Raw genomic sequence first — 22960 nt, forward strand, 5'->3', positions numbered from 1 at the left:
TCTTTTACATTAGAGCAAACTCAGAAGAAAAGATTATTTTCAGCATGAAAACTAACTAGACTATTTCAACACAGGGATCTTTTCTAGTATGAATTTTTTAATATATAAATTGCCTCAATGAAAAGTAGAAGAGGTAGTTAAATTCATTATTACAAGCAACAACATAAATTATATTATGTTAATAACAAATTCTAAATATAAAAAAATAAATCATTATTTTCTTGTTAATTCAACTTAGTTGATTAGTTTAAAAATAAATAATTTTAATTGTGTGCATGATTGTTAAATAATATATTATAAATAATATTTCATCATTAAGTATAATAATTAGATCCTCATTAAGATAACAATTTGATCACAATCTTACATAAAATTTCGATTTTTATAAATTACAAATTTTGACATATATTGAGATATAATTTTGATGAAGTGAGTATGTAATTTACAAACTTAATTAATGGATAGCTCATTGGCATAAAGTCAAACTATCTAACACCAATTGTGATAAACAACTTCTTAATTTTTGTTTTATCAATATTTTTTTAATGTATCTGATGCAAAGTTGCAGATTTGAAAGAGATGGTTTAATTTACCTTGTCAACTACAACATTTTCTGCTACATTGCTTAGGCGACTCATTAAAAGAGAGAGAGCATATTAATACCCTTATCTTTAGCTTAATATGTTGATTCATATGATTATGATATTTGCTTCAAAGTAATTAAGAGTTTTTGTGATTTCTACTACTTCACCAGGATGTATCTTTCAAAGGTTTGCATCTTATGGTTCTGCTGTTGTTTCATACCGGCTGCTGCGCAACTTATCAATGTTACTGACCCTACTGAAGGTTTGTATGTGTTTCCATTAACTTCATTTTACATATAATGCTTAATGTTTGTTGGTTCAATTGATGATATGATGAAATTTGAATTGAATTGGTATTTGCTAGTGCTAGCATTGAGGAGCATACATGAAAGTTTGATTGATCCAAATGGGCATTTGAGCAATTGGAATGATGATGATCCATGCCTATCTAACTGGATAGGAGTTGTGTGCTCTAATGAAACAATAGAAGAAAACTTTCTGCATGTTGTAGAATTGTATGACTTCTATTTCTTTAAGTCAAAAAGTTCACAACACATATTTTGATTATTGTGATGATTTTTTCTACATATTTTGATGAGTAACATACCTTGAAGAGTTATATGCCATCTCTCTATATTAAGTTTTGTATTTCTTGGCTGTAGGGAACTACTGAGATTGAACTTGTCTGGAACTTTGGCACCAGAAATTGGCAACTTGGCTTATTTGAAAATATTGTAAGGCTCACTTTGATATACATTATGAGAGTTATCTTAAGTTTTCGGAGGTCCTCTGTAGGTTAACCGCTGTATAAATGTGTCAAAATAAATATGGATCCTATTTTGCTAAGGTTTCAATGTGACAAATATTTTATAAGTTCAATTTAGTTACGACCGTGTCAAATTTTAGATCATGTATGGTAGGCCGTCTCTACATACTCAAAGACGGTCCTGCTCTTGATTAGCAGATTTGACTCATTAGTGTTTTTTTATGGTTTTGTCAGTGTTAATTTCATTTTTCCTTTAATTTACATATCTCTCTTTTTATTCTAAAGGAATTTCATGTGGAACAACATAAGTGGGACAATTCCAGTTGAAATTGGCAATATCACATCTTTGGAACTTTTGTAAGTTGAGCTTTCAATTCCCTTTACCATATATAACATATTCAAATGGTTGCATAAATAAAAGAGTGGTGCTTTAACATGAATATTAATTAAGCAACAATATAATTTTCTTTTGTGCAGGTTCTTAAGTGGAAATGAATTAACAGGACCAGTGCCGGAACAACTTGGGTTTCTTCCAAAACTACGTATTATGCAAATTGATGAAAACAAATTATCAGGACCTATACCTTTATCATTTGCAAATCTGAACAATACAAAACACTTGTAAGTTTATTATTTTCCCAAATGAAAAAATTATCTGTTTATTTTTCTCTAACTATGTTATTAATATAAAAAAAATGAAAAAAAAATATTTATTGTTTTACTATTCTTTTTCCTTACTATTGGAGCAGTCACATGAACAATAACTCACTTAGTGGACAAATTCCACCAGAACTTTCCAAATTATCAAGCCTTATTCACCTGTAAGTTGGTATTTGATTATTGTTAGTATAATTGCCTATATTATGATGTCTTGTTCACAAGATGTTTCTCTTGATTTGTAGGCTTTTGGACAACAATAATTTATCAGGAATTCTTCCTCCTGAGCTATCCGATACACCAAACTTGAGTATACTGTAGGTTTCTTATTTTGTCTAATGTGTTTGTGACAAAGAGCATGTATTGTTCTATAGAGGCATGCATCAATTTTTTTTATAAGCTCATGTAGGTGTGTTTGTGGCGTGATAGAGATTAATTTTAAGTATTAAATTTAACCGTGACCAAACAAGATTAAAGTATAAAGCCATCTAAGGAATTTTTAGATGAGTTGGATCTCATGGCTCATAAGAGTCAACATAGACTTTTAGGCTCATAGAAACATATTACTTATTGTTTGGTATTGGATTCAGAAATATGTGGATATTCGATAGATTTGAGTTCTAATGTGGTGGAGTGAGCTTTTGGTACGGCGGAGTGAGAATGAATCTACAAGATTAACACTCCAACGCCCTACTAAGTGAATGAGAGAATACCTGAAATGATAAGTGTTGTGTTTTATATAGGACAGATGGTTAAAATTGTCTCCATGAGACCCTGCGCCCCATACAGGCGACCGTCCGATCAGATCCAATAGTGGAAAGTGAGATGAAGGTCAAAATCATGTGTCATTGGGGTGAGGTCTGACATATTTCATGCGTCTTTCTGTGTGATGCTTGCTTTTTGAGCCTTTCATCACGGGCCTTGCGAGAAGCCCTGAATAGTTTCCCCTAGCCTTTGTTCACACTTGTAGAATGAGGATTGGTCATGTATGCCTCCAGTTCGGCATCTGTCACAAGGAAGTGGAAGTGTTTTAGTAGGACATCAATATCATTGGGAACATTCACATTAAATGTCAACCTTGTGATTGGTAACGTCCAATTGAGGAATCTTGACGGGTAGACCTATGATGGAACTAATGATGCTTCATGTTCTTGGGTATTCAAGTATTTTGAACAATCAGAAGTAATGATCTTGATCATTGGTTATGCGGTTCGCGCTTCTTAACATCTACTACCTTGGATCATATGACTACCTTTGTTGGAGGATATATGAGGAGTCTTGGGATTACCATCGTCGTATTTTGTTTCTTGTGAATCTTGAGAGTTTTTCTTCTGTGTTTACAACTTCTTTTTTATTTTTGTCAATAACCTTTGGTTGGTCATCATTTCAACTCATTTGCGCCATCTCTTATGTTGGAGATCTTAACGTGCAAGTCTTCAAGTTCATCTTTTTCTAAGTAACACCTCAAACTTTTTTCTTTCCTTCTACATTTGTTTGTTTCATTAAGGTTTCAAGGGAGAAAAATTTGAAGAAGAACCTCGCCATCAATGATGGGACGTTGGATGGCGATACCTATTTTGGAAAGATGTTAGGGTTTGTGACCTTTCATGTATTGCACTTGACGAAATTCCCCGCTAAAGATGAGCTTTGAAAGGGATTTGAAACACAAATCTATATTGACCCTACTCTTCCTCTTATGGTCGTTTCTTTTTATATGTTGGCAAGACTTTTAAAATGGATAAAACTCATCCATAAGCCCAAGATGCAATAAAAGACAACTCCCTCTTGTGGCTAGATCAAGAGACATTGGACACCATCTACGCCTTCGCCAATAAGGGTGGTATGGATCATTCCTTCACCGAGGTGGGTCACTCCTCAGACTGGGGGGTGCTTCCCTCTAAGGGAATAAGACAATATGCAACAAGTATGATGGTTGTTTCATCCCTCTTCACGCATGCTTATTTACTTTATAGGTTTCTGCCCTCCTTTTAATGACTTTGTAGTTGGCATTCTAAATCACCTGTCAATAGCTCATTCACAACTGCACCCGATGATCTAGGCATATGTCAAAGTCTTCATGTACTTATGAAAGTATAAGAAGAGAGTGAAAAACCTTTACACTATTCTATTATATCTTTAAATCCCAATGCAACTCTGTTGATTCGGCATGGTTTCAAGGTTTTATTTCTCTTAGGCTGAATAGTAAGATGTTAGAGGTTTATTCCGAGAGCATGAATAACTTAAAGGACTGGTATTACTTGGTTACACCCCTTTTCGAGGTGGCTCACGCTAACACATGTGGTATATAGTTTGAGTCTCCTTTCGGATGTTTAGGTAAGTTCTCTAAGTGCTGGGGTCAAAGCCATTTCTTGTTGGATGCCAAATTTTATGTTTACCTCTCGAATGACTTGTCCTAGTAAGAAACCTATATAAAGAGGAAATCGATAGCTTTCTTTGACGACTAAGGTTTCTTTAACGACATTGCTCCTTCAGGGGTGACACTGAAGAAACAAAATAAATGTTACTTAGAAACACGCCTATTAATGGAAGCATCTACATAAGAGAATATACAAGTCATCTTTGGTGAGTAACATACTGTTAGTGGAAGCCACTATAAATTTCTTCATTTTTGTACTGCTTTCCTGGTGACCACTTTCTCATATTGCTTTATTTTCTAGTTTGTAGATAAGATGTTATATTAGCGAACGATGCTAGAGAACTACTAGAGAACTTCCAATTACGGGATCGTCTGCTAGTTCGTCTATACTAAACCTTCATGTCCTGTGGTAAACAGAAGTTTGGGGTTCCCTTGTAACTCGCGGCAGAGGGTTTTTTCATTCTCATTTATGTGGGCTTAGAGGGATTCCTCCCTCGGGTCGACATTAACTACGGTCGTCTCGTCTCCTACATTTTTGGTTCTTCCTGGCCCTCGAATAGTCAAGGAGTTTCGATTCTTGTTTTTGAAGATTATTAGCATAAATCACATATCAAGCGCGTCGGGCATAAGGTATTGTAACATTTTGGTGTCGTTGGGAGAAGATATATATCTTTTCCTGATTGCCTTAAAAAAATATAAATAACTGTTATAAGAATGTGTCAATGCCCGTACTATTGAGCGAGACCAATATCTGAAAGAGCTTACTAGGGAGAGTGGTATACTAAGAGAGACGGGAACTGATGTGCAGACATTTGGGTACTCTCACTTACTAGATGAGAGGATGCAATCACTTGCGGAAGAGATGAAGAATAAAGAAGAAGCCTTAGCATCCACGTGGTCTCCAATATCCACAACTAAGGTCACTCTTGCTAAGGAAAACCAAGAACTAGAATCCTCCTACAAGATGGTGTAGGAGTTGGAAGTGTCTCTGCGCGAGGCTTAAAAAGGCTTGAAGAAGGCTCAGGACGACCTTCTAGATATACGTATTGAAAAATTCAAGTTATCTAAAGAGTATATGAAGTTAGTGGAAGAGAGTTTCTCCGATCTATAGGTTTCCTTTGAAAACGCCTTGCATTGGTGGAAATTTTTATCTTTCATTGCATATTTTACGAGAGCAAGTTTGTCCCAATTAAGAGATGTTGGATGAGAAGTCGGTCATCATAGGGGGCGAGTCAGATTCGTAGTCTCTGGCTCTTTCTTATCTGGGATGTTCTTATCCGATGTATCATTTGTTGTAGAATAAATAAATTTCGGTGGTTGTTGCTTAATAGCATATTTATTATTTTATTTACTTACCGTTGTTTCTACCTGTCATAGTGTTGCTTTAGCTCCCTAAGTTTGCTTCTCTAGGAATTGGTTGGTGTTTGAGATTGTGCTCGGAAGTTTAACTATGGTGTCACCTCTGGTCCTAAGTTTGCTTCTTTAGGAGCTAGCTATCACTTGGGTCGTGCTTAGCAATTTTATTGGATGCCGCTGAGAAAAGTGCCCAACCAAGAGTAGAAGGGGTTGAGCCCTTGATTGCTACTTTGTTTCATGGTCTTTTGATCTTTATCCATTTGACTTTTGCTACGGGGTTTTAATTTATTTGGTTGTACGCTTGTGACATTTACGATAACACCTCTAGATGGTGCTTGTCCTTTGAGATCATAAGGAAGAAAATCTCATTAAGATTTATTCACACTCATTGATAAATATATTACATTGTTAAGTAAAGTATGCATTATGTGTACAACCAAAAGAAACTTAACTAAGTGACATTATTGCTACTTATTTGTCTTTGGACACACTAGTATGGAGCATCGTGGATGTCTTCACCCTTCACTCAGAGTCGTCCCTTGCACCTGTCAAAATAGAATGAATCATGACATACCTAACAGGACACCCATCTCTTCCTTTAAATACTTAATCGATATTTCCTTCAGTTGTTTGATAGAAGAGGCCACATTGATTTCCATTTCATTCTCTTTATTTTCCCTCTTATGATTGCATTGCAAAGCCTAGTGTATCCTTTGTGTTGGAGACATGTCGGCATATATCATCACTGACTCATTGTGAACATTGGGATACTTCATTTTTAAGTCAACTATAGAGGCAACTGCATGCAACATTATCACGAAGGGTGTGTTTAGAAATAAGTCATAAACGTTTCTACATGGAACAACCGAGAACTGCAAGTTGATCGTCTTGGTGTCCCTTCCTTCTCCCAAGGTTACCATTAGATCAAATTACCCCCAAGGGCGAGTGATCATGTCGTTGAAAGCTTGTAGATCGGCTCCCTCATATGCCACATATTCTCCCTTTTTGGCCTCAAATTTTCAAAGACTTCCACATACATAATGTCACAAGAACTTCCCCCGTCGATAAGGATACTAGACACATCAAAGTTGGTTGTGGTTGCAGTTATTACCAAAGGAAAATTTTCATTTGAGATTTCGCCTACTTTTTCACTATCCCAGAATTCGAGGATATGTCTCTCTAGTTTCTCTTTAACATATGCTCCCTTCTCCTTCCTAATCTCCATTAGCTTATGTTAGACGCTGGCCTTAGGATCTAGAGGGGGGGTGAATAGATCGTTCACAGTTTTACGGATTTAAGCGACTTTTCAGCGGAAGTGATTCTGAATCGACTCGCGTCTATTCCGAACCACTATCGAAACGATTATATATGTGTTTAAAAACCAGTCAAAGACTTGAGGTAAATGATAAGAGTATATGTTGCAGAATCAAGGCGTTTCTCTTATTGAAAATCAGATTAACTTTTTGTATGATGGACAATGTTTGCAATGCAGTAAGAGTGATAGAAACAAATATACAAACACTTGGTGATAATGATCAAATTGAAGGTAATTCAATGTGTGATGGATTGTGATGTTTATGTACGTTCTTAGTTCACAATCTTAACACTCGAATCGTTGATCAATTTGCTATTATAACCAAATATGAACAGAATGTAAATGAAAAAGTAAAAGCGACAAGAACACGATATTTGTTTAGGCAGTTCGTCGATCGTCCTCGCTACGACTACGTCTGCCCCCAATTCCAAACTGAAATTGGGTAATCTTTCATTAATGTTGAAAGTAGTATATACAAAGAAGATAACAAAGCGATAAACGATAAACCAATTATGTCGATCCTTTGAATCTTCTTCCCCCTTAATCTTGAGCAAGATCAAGGTTATCCAAGAGCTTCACTTTGATTCCCTTCTGCAGTGTCTTGATTCCTTGAACTCCCCGTTCCTCAATCGTTACACTCAGCCGAATCCTCAATGAACGCCTCTTGATAAAAACCCCCAAGAACCACCCGTCGTGGAGGACAAAACCCGCAGATTTTATTCACCAACAAACCCCACAAACCTTCACCCACTAGGAATCTTCAATTCCGTTCCATGGACGTTATCGAACTCATCACTAACCCGCAACGCAAGAATGATTATGTGTAATTGTGTTGGAGATGATGAAGAACGAAGATGAGAAGCGTTTGTGTATCTTTCAGTCGTTGGTGTTTTTTTGAATAATTAACCTTGGACAATATATATGATAGCTTAACAGTTGGAGATGAGAGAAACAGAATTTTTGGCATTCTTGATCAGTTAGGTCGACTCTCTTGTAGTGCTTAGGTCGACCTAGCAGAGCTTGCAGAATTTTGCTCCCAGTTAGGTCGACCTGTTTAAGGAGTAGGTCGACCAGAATCCTCTTCAAATGCATTCTGGGGACATTTTCTCAGATTAGGTCGACCTAGTTGTTGTGTAGGTCGACCTAACAGGCTGGTATGTAAAATTCATCAGTTTTAGGTCGACCTAAATGATGTGTGAGTCGACCTAGCAGGAGTATATGAATTTTTCTCCATTTTAGGTCGACCTGGGTTGATGGTAGGTCGACCTAACTGCTGCTTTTCTGCATTCTTCTTGTTTTGCTTGTGTTGAGTCAACCTATAAACATATAAGCATAATGGGTTGACCTATGAGTGATCAATGCTTGCTTTTCTTTGAATTTTCTGCTTCCGTCTTGTTGTTTGAATGCTTATTTGAGTTTGCCATGAATCAAAAACATCTTTGAGTGTAATCTTGTATTCACAGCTTAGTGATTCTTCTTTTTGCCGTGCCTTTGGAGGGGTTCCTTGATCAAGGAAGGCCTATGAAGATGGATGCTATGTATTGACGCTTTCCTTTTCGGTTTTCTTCTTTGTCTCTATTGTCGTCTTTCTTTCCTTTAACCCTGTTAACGTGCTCTATAGTTTTCTTTCGGGGACCTCCATTATCTCATCCTTGCCAATATTTCGAATGTTCGCGCGTACCCGGGCTGATAGAAAAGGAAAATCCTCCATTAGGAGTTATTCTTATAGAAGTAACCAGTGTTTTTAGCCGTAACCCCTGTTACCACGTAGGAATGAGTTCTTAAAGAAGGCCGCTAAATCAGCAATAGAGGACATTTATTCCTAGTGGATATATCTTTTTTTTCTTTTTTTTCTTATTGTCTTTCCTTCTGTCCCGATCCTTATTCTCCCCGCCCTCTTGGGTGTATCGGGTAAGTCAGCCCTTTTTTTATTAGCTCTTCAATTTCATCCTTCACGTGGATGTTTTCATTAGTGTTGTGGTCGTGACTTTTGTGTAAACAACAATTCTTTGATTTATCCGTCCTGGATGATTTCCTGACTGGATCAAGGTTCTTAATCCCACTTCTTTAAAGACGGTGTTTGCACATTCTTGCCAAAATTCCTTCTTTGGTGTGTTCAAGGGAGTGTATAATGAGAATATGGCCTGAGGTCCTCGGGCTCCATCACCTCGACGACAATTGGAGTCTCAGCTTGTGACATCTGCCTCTCATGCTTTTGGATGGGGGCGACATGCTCCCTTCTCATTTCCAAGCTATTCAAATATCATTCCTGAGTGATCTTCTGGTCCGTCGTACTAATCCAACTTACTTATTAGGTAACGAATACTTCAAGTTCAAATGATGGAGGGATAGTATTTCCCCTTATAAGTTGAGGGCAGGCCTCTCTAAAATGGCGTTGTAGGGAGACAAGGCGTCCATCATAAAATACTTTATTTTAATTGTTTATTTCAAAATAAATCCAATAATAAAATATATAAAACAAATATTATTTATTTAAGTTAACTCACGGGTCGATCCGCCTCCACCCCACTCTAACTTTTTTTTCCAGCAAGTCAAATAAGATGAATTAACTAGTAAAACTGAATTAAAATTGAAAATTCAATCTATCTAAAATAACAAATCCATATCCAAGAGAATTTGGGTTGAGATGATATGGTCTCTTTCAACTTAACTTAACTTAAGATCATGTGTTCAAATTCAGTCCTGAAGACCCTACACAATTTGAGAAATTAGTCTCTAACGAAATTAAATTTTAAATAAATTTAAATTCTCTCTTCTTATTGGTTGTGCGTAAATATATGGATTTAGGTTCGTGTCCATGCAAGAATTGCTCTTATTACGAAACCTTTCACTTGTTGAACTTACAAAATTTGTACCCGAACCGAGACCCAAGACGGAATTTAGCTTCGGAGATTTCAGTCTAACCGTCGCTTTCACCGCCAGCACCATGTCGCCGACGGAAGATGACCGAATAACAACCACAAGCTTTAGAAATCTCATTTCTCCGATACATTTTTTTTCTATTCCTTCTGCATCCAAGTGGAAAGATTCGTCAACAAACGCAACATCGTCCATTTGTGTTGATTCTTGTCACGCTTATGTTTCACTGTCCGGGAAGCAATTGAAAGACAATGGCGCCGATAACCGCTAGAATTCTGTGTAAAAATATTCATCATCGTGAATCCAATTTCATTCATTTGAGCTTATTTACTCACATAAGCACTTCCTAGACTATTTATTATGACAGCTTAAGAAACTGATTTTACATTATTTTAGCTTATGTTATAGATAAGTGTGCTTAATTAGCGTATGTTTGCTTATGCGGTGAAAAAAATTGATTTTGAGTGAAATAATTAGGTAAAATTGCATTTATTAGAAGAACAGGTAGTATAATTAGACTTTTAAGTGTTGTTTTGGACTTTATTTTTCTTGCAGCCAGCTTGACAACAATAACTTTGGAGGAAATAGCATTCCAGATTCTTACGTCAACATGTCAAAATTGGTCAAATTGTAAGTCAATCGAAGGAATGAATCCGAAGTTCTATTCTAGTAGATCTTTTATTTTGATTTGTAAGGCGTGAAGTATCAATTTGAGATACTTATGTCCATGTGATTAGGAGAAAGTTTTGGAGTTAATGTTTGTTTCTTTGTATTATCAGGAGCCTTAGGAATTGCAACTTGCGAGGACCAATTCCTGATTTAAGCTTGATACCACACCTTCTTTATATGTAAGTTATACATTAAGAGAAGTGATTGTTCCTCACAAAGTGAATTTGTTTTTATGTATATTTTGTAAATAAAGTCTAATGTGAACTCTAATTGCATTTATCAACCACTAATTACTGTTGAATTTCCAGTGACCTTAGCTCCAATCAGTTGAATGGATCAATTCCTCCTAATAAGCTTGCTGAAAATATCACAACTGTGTAAGAATCTCTGTCATTCAAATAAAATTATTCTATATCTATTGTTTTTGCATTTAATTATATTTGGATATCATGTCAATACTCTTCTCCACATAGGTGTTTATTGCTCAAGATTAATCTACTTTTAATTTTTTGACCCTACAGTATTTTATCAAACAACAATCTTACTGGAACTATTCCATCCTATTTTTCTAATCTTCCACGACTCCAGAAATTGTAAGTTTATTTCTGTTTTATCCATTCTGTATTGTAGATAAGCCAAAAAGAGTTACTATATATAACCCTATCTAGCACACAATATATTGAATTTCTTACCAAGTACTACTAAGTTACTAACTAGATAGATATTATATTAACATCTTATATCTCATTATTTTATATATCTTATTTAAATCAACCATGTTACAAAATGAATAGGTTTTTTACTTATATCATTCTTTGTGTTAGGTCGCTTGCAAACAATTTATTGAGTGGAAGTGTTCCTTCCAGCATTTGGCAGAACAAAATTTCAAATGCTGGTCTAAAATTGCTACTGTAAGATCTCTTTAGTGTTTCTTCTACTCTAGCTAGAGGTGTATATTTTTGTGTGAATGAGTAATGCTTGTTTGTTTTTATTGAGCAAAAATGTGCAGTAGCATAAACGCAGCCTTAATATTGATGTTCATATATCTAAAGAATTATTTGTGTGAAGTTAGAGGTGGCCCACCGGATCTTAAACGGGACTCTGATACCATCTTAGAATGTGTAATTGGGTCTAACTCAACCCTACAAAACCGACTTGTAGGATGAGAATTACCCCCATTTATAAGCACATGTTCAGACCATAAATTGTCCGATGTGGAACTCTTAACAGTAGGTATGGCAACTAAGCGGGAAGGGGCAGTTTTTTGCATTACCAGCCCCGCCTCCCTGTACTTCCCCCGCCCCCAAACTCCGTTGGGGATGATTATTGAACACCCGCCCCCTACTCCAATGAGGGACAGGTTTCTCCGCCCCGTCCCTGCCACCAAAAACCGTAACTTTTTCATCAAAATAAAACATGTTTACGTGTTTAATCTTCGTATTTCATTTCTTCATGACATCAAAAACCAATAATTAAATTAAATAGATGCATTCATCATAAATTAATCATACAACTTATATTTGAAAAAAATTCAAAATTCAAAATATTAAATCATCAAAACAACATAATATCTTAATACGGGTAAATGTGTGATAAGATTAATAAATACAATGGTAACATAGCAATTTTGAGTAGGTCAGGTGAGTGCGGGGTGGGTATCAACACCCCTGCCCCTGTTTTTAAAATTCGGATTTTCCCTACACCAACCCCAGTTAAACCGGTTTTTTCCCGTTAAATTTAGAGCAGGTTTTGGTGGATTCGGATTTTGTTGTCATGCATTGATAGGTGTGTATCTAGACTAATGTGAGTTCATCACTAGCAACTATTGACTAATGAGTTCATGTTTTCTAGAGCATTAAATTGTTCACTCTAAACATGTGAGCTCTCTCTATTTTCTACCCAAGTTAGAAAAATCAATAAGATCATTTGAATAAAATTAGAGAATTTTAAATCCAAATACTCTCCTTCTTAAGTTTTCTGCGTAACTTTGTAGTGATTATAGTCACAATCAGTCTCGAGTATTCTCAATTTTATAAATAATTTCGTTGTAGTAAATTTAGGCACAATATTAGATCCCAGGATTATTTAAACAAACTACGATCACCTCTAGAATATCACCAATAATTTTATTATTTTTGTGTGCATGTATTCATTAATATTTTGGATGTTTCCTAGCTAATATAGTTGGTTCATTAGTATTTCCCTTGCCATGGATGCTAGTTGTGACTATTAGTTTTACGCATTTGATTGTCTGACCCTTGGTTTCTATTTTGCAGAGAGTTGCAAAATAATCGACTTATAAACATATCAGGCAGTACTAATCTTCCTCCAAATGTCACACTCTTGTAAGATTCTCTAAACTTTTTTGTGGAGTTCATGCCAAAATAATAGCAGTAGAGAGTAGAAACTTTCACTTCTTTTTTCGTCTAATTGTTATGCATGTTCAAAAGATTAGTGTCATTTTGTGAAGGTAAAGAGTTGAACATTAGATTTAGCACATACACCGCTCATAAAGTAGCTTCGCATGTTGGTTTATGAAAAGAAAAATGTTATTTGGACAACATTATGTTTTCTAACATAGTATTTAACAGTCTGGAAGTGGTGTTGCTTTTCTCATTACTTTTTTCCTCTCACCTCCATTCATATCAGCAGTTATAAATAGTATAATTTTATACGCGCTAAAATACAAAGTCAATTTTTCAATGTCCTAATAACATCACTCTTATCAAATGACTGGATTTCAGGCTTGATGGTAATCCCCTATGCTCAGATAACACATTGAGTCAGTTCTGTAAACTTGAAGGAGCTGGTAGTGAAACAAATGGCACATCTCCAAAAAACTCCAGCAACCCTTGTCCAAATCAAAGATGTCCACCTCCTTATGAATTCTATGTGAACTGTTTCTGTGTTGCTCCATTGATTATTGGTTATCGACTGAGAAGTCCTGGTTTTTCAGATTTTCCTCCATATTTCACTGCATTTGAGGAATATTTGACTTCTAATCTTAAGCTACATGCCAATCAACTAAGCTATACTTTTGAGTGGCAAGTAGGACCACGGGTGCTAATGATCTTGAAGCTTTATCCTGAATATGTTGATAACAATAGCTCTCGCACTTTCAATTCAAGTGAGATCCAACGGATCAGAAACATGTTCACTGGATGGGTCATTCCTAACCGTGATTTGTTCGGGCCTTATGACCTGATGGATCTGGTTCCTTATAATAACGGTAAGTTTTGGAAACTTTTCATGGAAGCATCTTCCTTAAACTAGACATTTGAAGCGTGACCTAAATCAATAGCGTGAGAAAAAGTTTGGATAGCGTGTTCCCAATTAGATCTTTGATAGGCTCTGATTCCATGTTCAATTTTGGATTCGGCCTAAATCAATCCTATAAACTCGTTTTCTGTCCATGTCTCATCTAGTGTTGGACTTTTAACAACACTTTTACTAATACTGATGTTAATATTTTTTTTAATTTCAGTTTCAATATTCAATTTTTATATTTTTGAATATAAGTTTGAAAAAAAAATTTGTTGTTAAGGTCACATTTGTAACAAAACAATGTTGCATTAAAATAGGTTGTTCGTATGATTGCCCTAATACTTCTGAATGTTATTGCAGGGACCGAGACCTCTTCCAATTCAGGCATAAGCACGGGTGCTTTGGTTGGCATAATCTTAGGCTCAATTGCGTGTGTAATTTCGTTGTCTGCAATTTTTATTCTTTTACTATTAAGAATACGATTAAGACGTCATGATGGAGTCTCCAAACCACGTCATTGTGAGTTTCTTACTATGAATCAACTTCTTTCCGATATTATATAATTGAAGTATAGTAATATAGATTTGTGTTTATCCACAGCATCTAAAATCGCAATACAAATTGATGGTACAAGAGCCTTTACTTATGAGGAGTTGTCTGCTGCTACAAACAATTTTGACAGCCATGCTCAAATTGGACAAGGAGGTTATGGGAAGGTTTATAAAGGTATTCTTTCTAATGGCACTGTGGTTGCCATAAAACGTGCACAGCAAGGATCACTGCAAGGTGAGAAGGAATTTCTCACAGAAATAAGAATACTATCAAGGATACATCATCGCAACCTCGTGTCTCTGATTGGATATTGTGATGAAGAAGGGGAACAGGTACACTTCATTTCAAAATTCAGAAATTTCATCAAATTTTATGCTTGGTATTTCAATATTAAATACTTTCTTTTTATCTTCTTTCAAGTTTGGTGTAATAAACTCACTGTCTTATTTCTTTCTCCAACTGTGTTGTATTTATACCATATGGACTATTTCTTCCTGACTGCAGATGCTGGTTTATGAATTTATGTCCAATGGCACTCTAAGGGACCACCTTTCTGGTACATCATGTGTTCCACTTTTCTAATCTGCTTAATCGGTCTTCTATATTTTTGGTCTCCATTGTATTTTACTGATTAGTAACAAGTAACAACAAACCTGAAATATGTCCTTAATGTTTTATTACAGTTACATCAGAAAAACCTTTGACTTTTGCTATGAGATTGAAGATAGCACTCGAGTCAGCTAAAGGTCTCATGTATCTACACACAGAAGCTGATCCTCCAATATTTCACCGAGATGTTAAATCAAGCAACATATTATTAGACTCTAAGTTTACTGCAAAAGTTGCAGACTTTGGACTTTCACGTCTTGCCCCAGTTTCAGATGTTCAAGGCGTTGTACCTGGTCATGTATCCACAGTGGTAAAGGGCACGCCGGTAAGACCTTCATAAGTAGATTTGGTTTTTCTAAAATTGTGTATGTTGGTACAAGGAAAGAGTGGATTTGTGTCTTTATTGTTTTTAACTGTTTTACATATGCAGGGTTACCTTGATCCAGAGTACTTCTTAACTCATACATTGACCGACAAGAGTGATGTTTACAGTCTTGGTGTTGTGTTTCTAGAACTTTTGACTGGGATGCATCCCATCGCACATGGGAAAAATATTGTCAGAGAGGTATTTGCTTACCACTAGACTTTGTTTCCTATCTCTTGAATGACACTCTGTTGGATCACGGTTCTAAAAATTTTGCCACCGAAGAAATTACCGGGTCGAGTCGCGGATCGGTACGCTTTCTTTAAGACGTTTCGCGGTACTGCCCAAATTATGCAAAGCAGCTCTTAATAACCACGACGCCTCCAGGATAAAACAGCCCAGTTCTATACTATACGATTACTACTTGCACGGTAGATAATCGGTCTAGAAATACACCCTCAGATGGTACTAAGACCATTCAAATATGGTATACATACCATCTTAGTATCTGGTATAACAACCAGTCGTAGTAATTTCTCAAACCAAGAGAAATTTCAATAAATCTCTAAAGAGAATCCAAGAAAAAATTATACTTGATAATTTCTCAACTCAAATGAGGAGAAATTAACATTATTCTCTAAGGAGAATTCAAGAAAATACTCGGAAAATTCAACGAGTAGAAAGAAAGGGGGAGAAATTGACGCTTCGACAATTCGAAAGACGCAGAGTTATGAGAATGAGGAAGGAAAAACTCAAAATAAGTTTTTGGTGTGTTTTGGAATGAAACAAGTGACTTCCTTATATAATGAAGTAAACTAGCCAAGATTTCTAATCTAAGCAATGTGGGACTAGGGAATTTTTTCAACTAACATATGGGACTTTAACTTAATGAACTTTTTCAATTCATCTCACTATATTGGAATATATACATAATATTCCAACAATCCCCCACTTGAATTTAAAAAAGTATTTCAGAAGTAACGTCAAACATTTCTAAGATTGTGCATAAGCAGAGGTGTCTACGACTTGAACCTTTGCGTAGCAAGTAGGATTCCGATTCAACAAGAGTGACACAATTGTCTTGAACTCTATCTCAGACATCAAACTCGCACACAACCTTTTCTTAAGGTGTATTCTAATAGCCCGTGCTTTAATGGTCCTGCACGTGTATCCCGGTTTAGTGAAGGCTCTAGGAATTCTGCCTCGAAATTCCATAGGAACCGGCCTCAGTTCCACAATCACATAGGTGAGTCTATCAAGATTACTCATGTAGTCTAGGTACTCCCTCATACAAAGTATAGATCTCATTAAGAGTTTCTATTATCTCATCCTCTTATTACTTCAGGATTCATGCTTCTTTTATTTACTCTAGCATGATCGCCTCATATTACTCACAACTTGTTATTACCCATTGAACCTATTTCTTGGGATCTCCAGTCATTTAGGTCGGGTTACCATCATGAGCAACTCATTTCTGTATAGGCATTAGTCCCATCTTTTTGGATGTATTATGGACTTTCTCTCTAGCTAATCCTTTCGTCAAAGGATCTGCTAAGTTTTTATCAGTGCGTACATGATCCACTCTTACAGCTCCTTTAGAGATACAATCTCTAAAGGCATTGTGCTTTCTTCTTATTTGACGTCTTTTACCATTAGAATAATGGTTCTCAATTTTTGCAATAGCCGCGGTACTATCGCAGTGGATCAACACAACTGGCATAGATTTTTCTCATAAAGAAATCTCATCTAGCAAGCATCTTAACCAGCTTGCTTCTTCACTAGCTGTGGCTAGTGCTATCACCTCAGAATCCATTGTGGACTGAGTCAGGATAGTCAGTTTCTTTTGATTTCCAAGATACAGCTCCTCCGGCTATACTAAATATATAGCCACTAGTAGATTTGGAATCATCTGATAAGGTGTTCCAATCTGCATCATTGTACCCTTCTAGTACAGTAGGAAATTTCTTATAATGTAGGCCGAGATCTATGGTCCTTTTAAGGTACCACATGACTCGCTCAATAGCTTGTCAGTGCTCGTTACTCGGTCTACTCGTAAATATGCATAACAATCCTACGGCATATACAATGTCGGGTCTAGTACAATCAGTGGCATATGTAAGACTGCCAATGATGCTCGCATATTCAGTTTGTCTCACACTTTCACAAGTGTTCTTAAAAAATTTCACACTTGGATCATAAGGTGTGCACGCAGGTTTACAATCAAAGTATTTAAATTTCTTTAAGATCTTCTACACATAGTGTGATTGATCCTAAGAAATTCCTTGCACGGGTCTCGTGATCTTTATACCAAGAATCTCGTGATCTTTCATATCAAAGTTGTTTACTCAACAATGATTTCACATCATTAATGGTCTGAATGTTTGATCCAAATATGACTAAATAGTCTACATATAGACATATGATAGTGTAAATGCGATTCTCAAGTTTGTAATAAACGCATTTGTCACTTTCATTCACTTTATACTCATTCGATATCATTAAGTTATCAAACTTTCCATGCCATTGTTTAGGAGATTGCTTTAATCCATACAGAGATTTGTCTAACTTACAGACCTTGTTTTTCTTGTCCATGGGTCACAAACCCTTCTGGTTGTTCCATATAGATTTCTTCTTCTAAGTCACCGTTTAAAAAAGCAGTTTTAACATCCATTTGGTGTACTATTAAATTATAAATAGCAGCAATTGAAATAAGTACCCTAATGGATGTTATTTTAGTGACAGGAGAGAAGGTATCGAAGAAATCTACATTTTATCGTTGTCTAAAATCCTTGGCTACAACAAGCCTTGTATTCATCAATAGTTCCATCAAGTTTTAGTTTCTTTTTCAAAACCCATTTACAACCGATTGGTTTGCAACCAGGAACCAAGTCTACTAAGTGTCAGGTCTTGTTAGATTCCAGAGAATCTATCTCATCATTAATAGCTTCTTGCCATAAGTCTGCATCCAGAGATGACAAAGCTTCTTGAAGATTTATTGGATCTTCTTCTACATTATAAGCCGCATAGTCAGGCCCATAATCTTTAGAGACTCTTACTCTTTTACTTCGTCGAAGTTCTATTTCTACATTTTTGTTGCTTTCTGTACTTCTTATCACAAGAATGTGACTCGATTGAGTGCCCCCACTATTTCTTAATTTGAAGGGAACTTCGTATTCATAGAAATCAACATCATTTGATTCTATGTTCGCTTTTGCATTTAGGTCATAAAATCTATATGCCTTACTGTTTGCTGCATATCTAATGAATACATATTCATATGCTCTACTAGCGAGTTTACCTCGTTTCGGATCCGGATTTCTGACATAAGCTAGACATCCCCAAGTTCTCAAATAAGACAAGATTGGTTGTCTTTTCTTTAATATATCATAAGGAGATATATTACTCTTTGACTTGGGAACTCTATTCAGGACATAACAAACAGTCAATAAAATTTCCCCCACTAGTGAGGTGCAGCACCAAAATTCATCATAATTGCAACAAATAATTCAGTAAGAGTTATATTCTTTGTTTCTGCTTTACCATTTATTTCAGGGGAATATGGAGCAGTCGTTTCATGTACAATTCAATGTTGTTTATAAAAATTATTAAATAAACTAGAATCATACATATTACCTATCACTACAAATTCTTACTAAATCATTTTCAAATTCTTTACAAAGTTTTTAAACTTATCAATTTCATTCACAAACATATCATTCTTTATGATGATGGTGTACAAATCAACCCCAATAAATTGACTAAATATTTCCTTATTTATAAGAAGAAGAAAAAACATAAACATGATTCTTTATAATATCAGAAGTAAACATGACATTTTCAAGATTAAAGTCTTTTCATAGGTGGACCATGTTCCACTTCTCCAATATCGACAACATTAATGGTGTGGGCATCTCCCAACAACACTTTCTTATCTTTAGTATTCGTGTATGTTTTAAACGTAACACGATCATAATAAACACGACGAGAGACGATTGTGTTTATCCACCAACCATCAGATCTATCAACCATGTTGATTTCAATGATCATATGAATAAATTTCCCATTAGCCAGGTTAACCTGTGCATTACAGGCTACACCAAGTTCAAGCATTACATGCTACATCTCTTAGCCATATGACTTAGTTTTCCACGGTTGAAACAAAAGGAAAACAATGTCATTTCTTTGAGGTTGTGGTTGTTGTCTAGTTGGAGCAATTGGGGCCATAGAAGGGTTCCCATTCTTAATTCGGTTCACAATATTGCAGTTCTAATTCTATAATGATTTGCCATATGGCTTTAGAACCACACCGAAATTATTTTTGTTGTTTAAAACAACCAAGACTTTTCTATTTAATCATATCTCTGATATTCTTCTTTAATGAGAATAATCAGTCTCTAAATAAAAATTATTTTATTTTCTAACAAAGCATAATTCATAAAAACTTTCAAACTAGGGACAGTTTGTCAATAATAAAAGAAATTCGAATTGTATATATAAGTACATACCTTTAGTGATGATCTCATGAGCAATCTTTCGAAATTTGTGACTTTGGATTTTCACTGACCTTTCATCTACCTCTGATACTTCACGTAGCTTCTAAAATCATTCTTCTGTTCTCTAGCCTCTTCGATGTCATACTTGTTTTTCATATTCTCTTAAACATATTTTGAAGTATCGCAATTACTATAATAGTGATACAGATCATTTGCGATTTCATTCAGAATGTTATAATCATTCTTTCTATAAGGTGATTTCTTTCCTAAGCTGTAAATTATTCGCTTTAATCTGTGCAGCAGATTCAACTTCAACACTATTACGTGTTCCTTTTGAATCCACAGATTTCTTACCGTTAGTTTGTTCGGTTGATCCAGAAGGAGCAACAAAATGTCCTCGGTCAGAATGTTAGCTATATTTTTCAACATTAAGAAGAAAATCATCATTTGTTCCGCTAACATTTGAAGTGACATTTCACAAACAGTTTTTCAAAGAAAGTATCTGCAGAAGTACCAATAATTTCTTCAGTAGCTATGGCAATTCGAAACGTCTTAAAATTGTTGGATCACGGTTCTAAAAATTTTGCCACCGAAGAAATTACCGGGTCGAGTCGCGGATCGGTACGCTTTCTTTAAGACGTTTCGCGGTACTGCCCAAATTATGCAAAACAGCTCTTAATAACCACGACACCTCGAGTATAAAACAGCCCAGTTCTATACTATACGATTACTACTTGCACGGTAGATAATCGGTCTAGAAATACACCCTCAGATGGTACTAAGACCATTCAAATATGGTATACATACCATCTTAGTATCTGGTATAACAACCAGTCGTAGTAATTTCTCAAACCAAGAGAAATTTCAATAATTCTCTAAAGAGAATCCAAAAAAAAATTATACTAGATAATTTCTCAACTCAAATGAGGAGAAATTAACATTATTCTCTAAGGAGAATTCAAGAAAATACTCGGAAAATTCAACGAGTAGAAAGAAAGGGGGAGAAATTGGCGCTTCGACAATTCGAAAGACGCAGAGTTATGAGAATGAGGAAGGAAAAACTCAAAATAAGTTTTTGGTGTGTTTTGGAATGAAACAAGTGACTTCCTTATATAATGAAGTAAACTAGCCAAGATTTCTAATCTAAGCAATGTGGGACTAGGGAGTTTTTTCAACTAACATACAATGTGGGACTTTAACTTAATGAACTTTTTCAATTCATCTCACTATATTGGAATATATACATAATATTCCAACACACTCTTACCATCTTAGAATTTGATTCGTGTCTAACTCAACCCTTTCAAAACCATAAGTCGCTAGGTGATGACTGACCCTACTTAAACTTTATTCATGCTTTATCTCATCTAATGTGGGACTTTTCAACAAATATCTTATATTTGAGTTGTATTCTAGAGTCTATATAATTGGTGATGTTAGATATGAGTGGTTTAATCTTTCTTCAATTGTCGAGATCACCTCCATTCTTCTCTTTATTCTAGAGTGCTTGTCGATAACACTTTTCTAAATCCTTTTCAGGTTAGTCTTGCTTTTGAATCGGGTGAGATATCTTCAGTTATTGATAAACACATGGGGTCTTATCCATCTGAGCATGCAGAAAAGTTTTTAAAATTGGCTCTGAAGTGTTCTGAAGATGAGCCCGAGCCACGTCCTAAAATGGCCCAAGTGGTTAGAATACTTGAAAACATGTGTTCTGTGATGACAGATTCAGATACAACGAGAGATACATCTACAAGCAGTGATTCTCGCAAAACAGTCAGCTTTCTAGGCACACCTTCTTCATCCTCAACCATAAATACTCCCTTTGTATTAAGAACTGTATAATGTACCTTTTTAGTAGAGTAATACCAAAAACCAAGCCAGTATAGAAGAACTACAGAAGTTAAAAAATAGTAGCTTTAGCAATAATGGTTGATTTAGTGTGTGGTTTGTTATTAGTTATTAGTCTATGAATTAAATGATGAGATCATAGGTTATTACATTAGTTTCTGTGAGATATTTTCATGTTTATAATGGTTGAATAAATATAACTTTGTACATTTGATACAAGATTGCAAATGACTCTGTGCTTGGGTTTTGTTGGTGTAGACTTGTGTAAGGGTGTAAGTGTTTCCCATGAAGAAAAAACCTTTTATATGATAAATACAAATTAAATCAATTGTAAACACTATAATTCAATCACATGGAACTTATTGTTAGATGCTACTTTTCGCCGGTCATGTTTTTTTGGAACTGCACTGCTGAACTACAGAAATTGTTCAAAATGCAGTTTTAAACAACATAATTTTTAGTTTTTCAGTTGTGGACATTAGAATATGTCTTCATGGGTTACTCACACACTCCGACGAAATTTCAAAAATAGCCCTTCATTTCATATTTTAAAATTTGGATGCACTTAAAACATAAACTTTTAGATATTGTAATTTGGACGAACCTAACAGATCACATCTAAATAAGAATCATGACTACACAATTTAAAAATAATATGGATTCTAAAGTCCGGGTTTAATCCGGAGATAGAAATTCGAACACTTTCTGTTTAAGTCTATGAAGCACGGACACCCCTAAAACGACCCCGACACTGACACGGCGACACTGTTAATAATTTGAAAAAATAAATAAATTAAATGTAATTACAAGTGTCGGTGCAGGTGTCTGTCATCGACACGGACATGTACACGCCTGATTTCAGAGGTGTTCGTGCTTCATAGGTTTAAGTAAACTCGCGTCTTTTCCTCTCCCTTCATACTTTCATCTGTGCAAATGAGCAAAAATAAAGAATACGAAAAGAGGGTCCCATCTGCGATTAAAAACTTTTTTCTCCTATTTTCAAGCTTTCTCATAGCTTCTATTCATTGCATTGAATCTTATTATGTCTCTACTCAACTGCATTGCACTTATCTGAAGCTTCTAGCTATTGCATTGGTAAATTGCTCATTAATTTTTTGATTTCACATGCATGCATTACCTAATTAATAGAATATAAGTATCTTACTTTAGATTGAAAGGCAATAGAAGTGTTTGTTGAGTTTGTCCTAAACTCAGGGCCGGCC

General features: G+C 35.4%; 1 protein-coding gene across 1 annotated transcript; it reads left to right on the plus strand.

Moving 5' to 3' along the window:
- The first annotated feature begins 535 nt into the window (after positions 1-535).
- On the plus strand, positions 536-22640 carry LOC131621482 (probable LRR receptor-like serine/threonine-protein kinase At1g06840). The gene is made up of 20 exons (XM_058892533.1): positions 536-846; positions 949-1099; positions 1247-1318; positions 1636-1707; positions 1828-1971; positions 2100-2171; positions 2253-2324; positions 10491-10565; positions 10715-10783; positions 10913-10981; positions 11126-11197; positions 11429-11515; positions 12881-12949; positions 13349-13833; positions 14229-14387; positions 14469-14752; positions 14925-14976; positions 15104-15354; positions 15460-15594; positions 21426-22640. Exons 1-20 carry the CDS (start codon positions 756-758, stop codon positions 21729-21731), a joined length of 2787 nt encoding a protein of 928 aa, XP_058748516.1. The 5' UTR covers positions 536-755; the 3' UTR covers positions 21732-22640.
- Positions 22641-22960: the final 320 nt, after the last annotated feature.

The sequence above is a fragment of the Vicia villosa genome, unplaced genomic scaffold (assembly GCF_029867415.1).
Source record: "Vicia villosa cultivar HV-30 ecotype Madison, WI unplaced genomic scaffold, Vvil1.0 ctg.000006F_1_1_1, whole genome shotgun sequence".
In the NCBI taxonomy this organism is placed as follows: domain Eukaryota; kingdom Viridiplantae; phylum Streptophyta; class Magnoliopsida; order Fabales; family Fabaceae; genus Vicia; species Vicia villosa.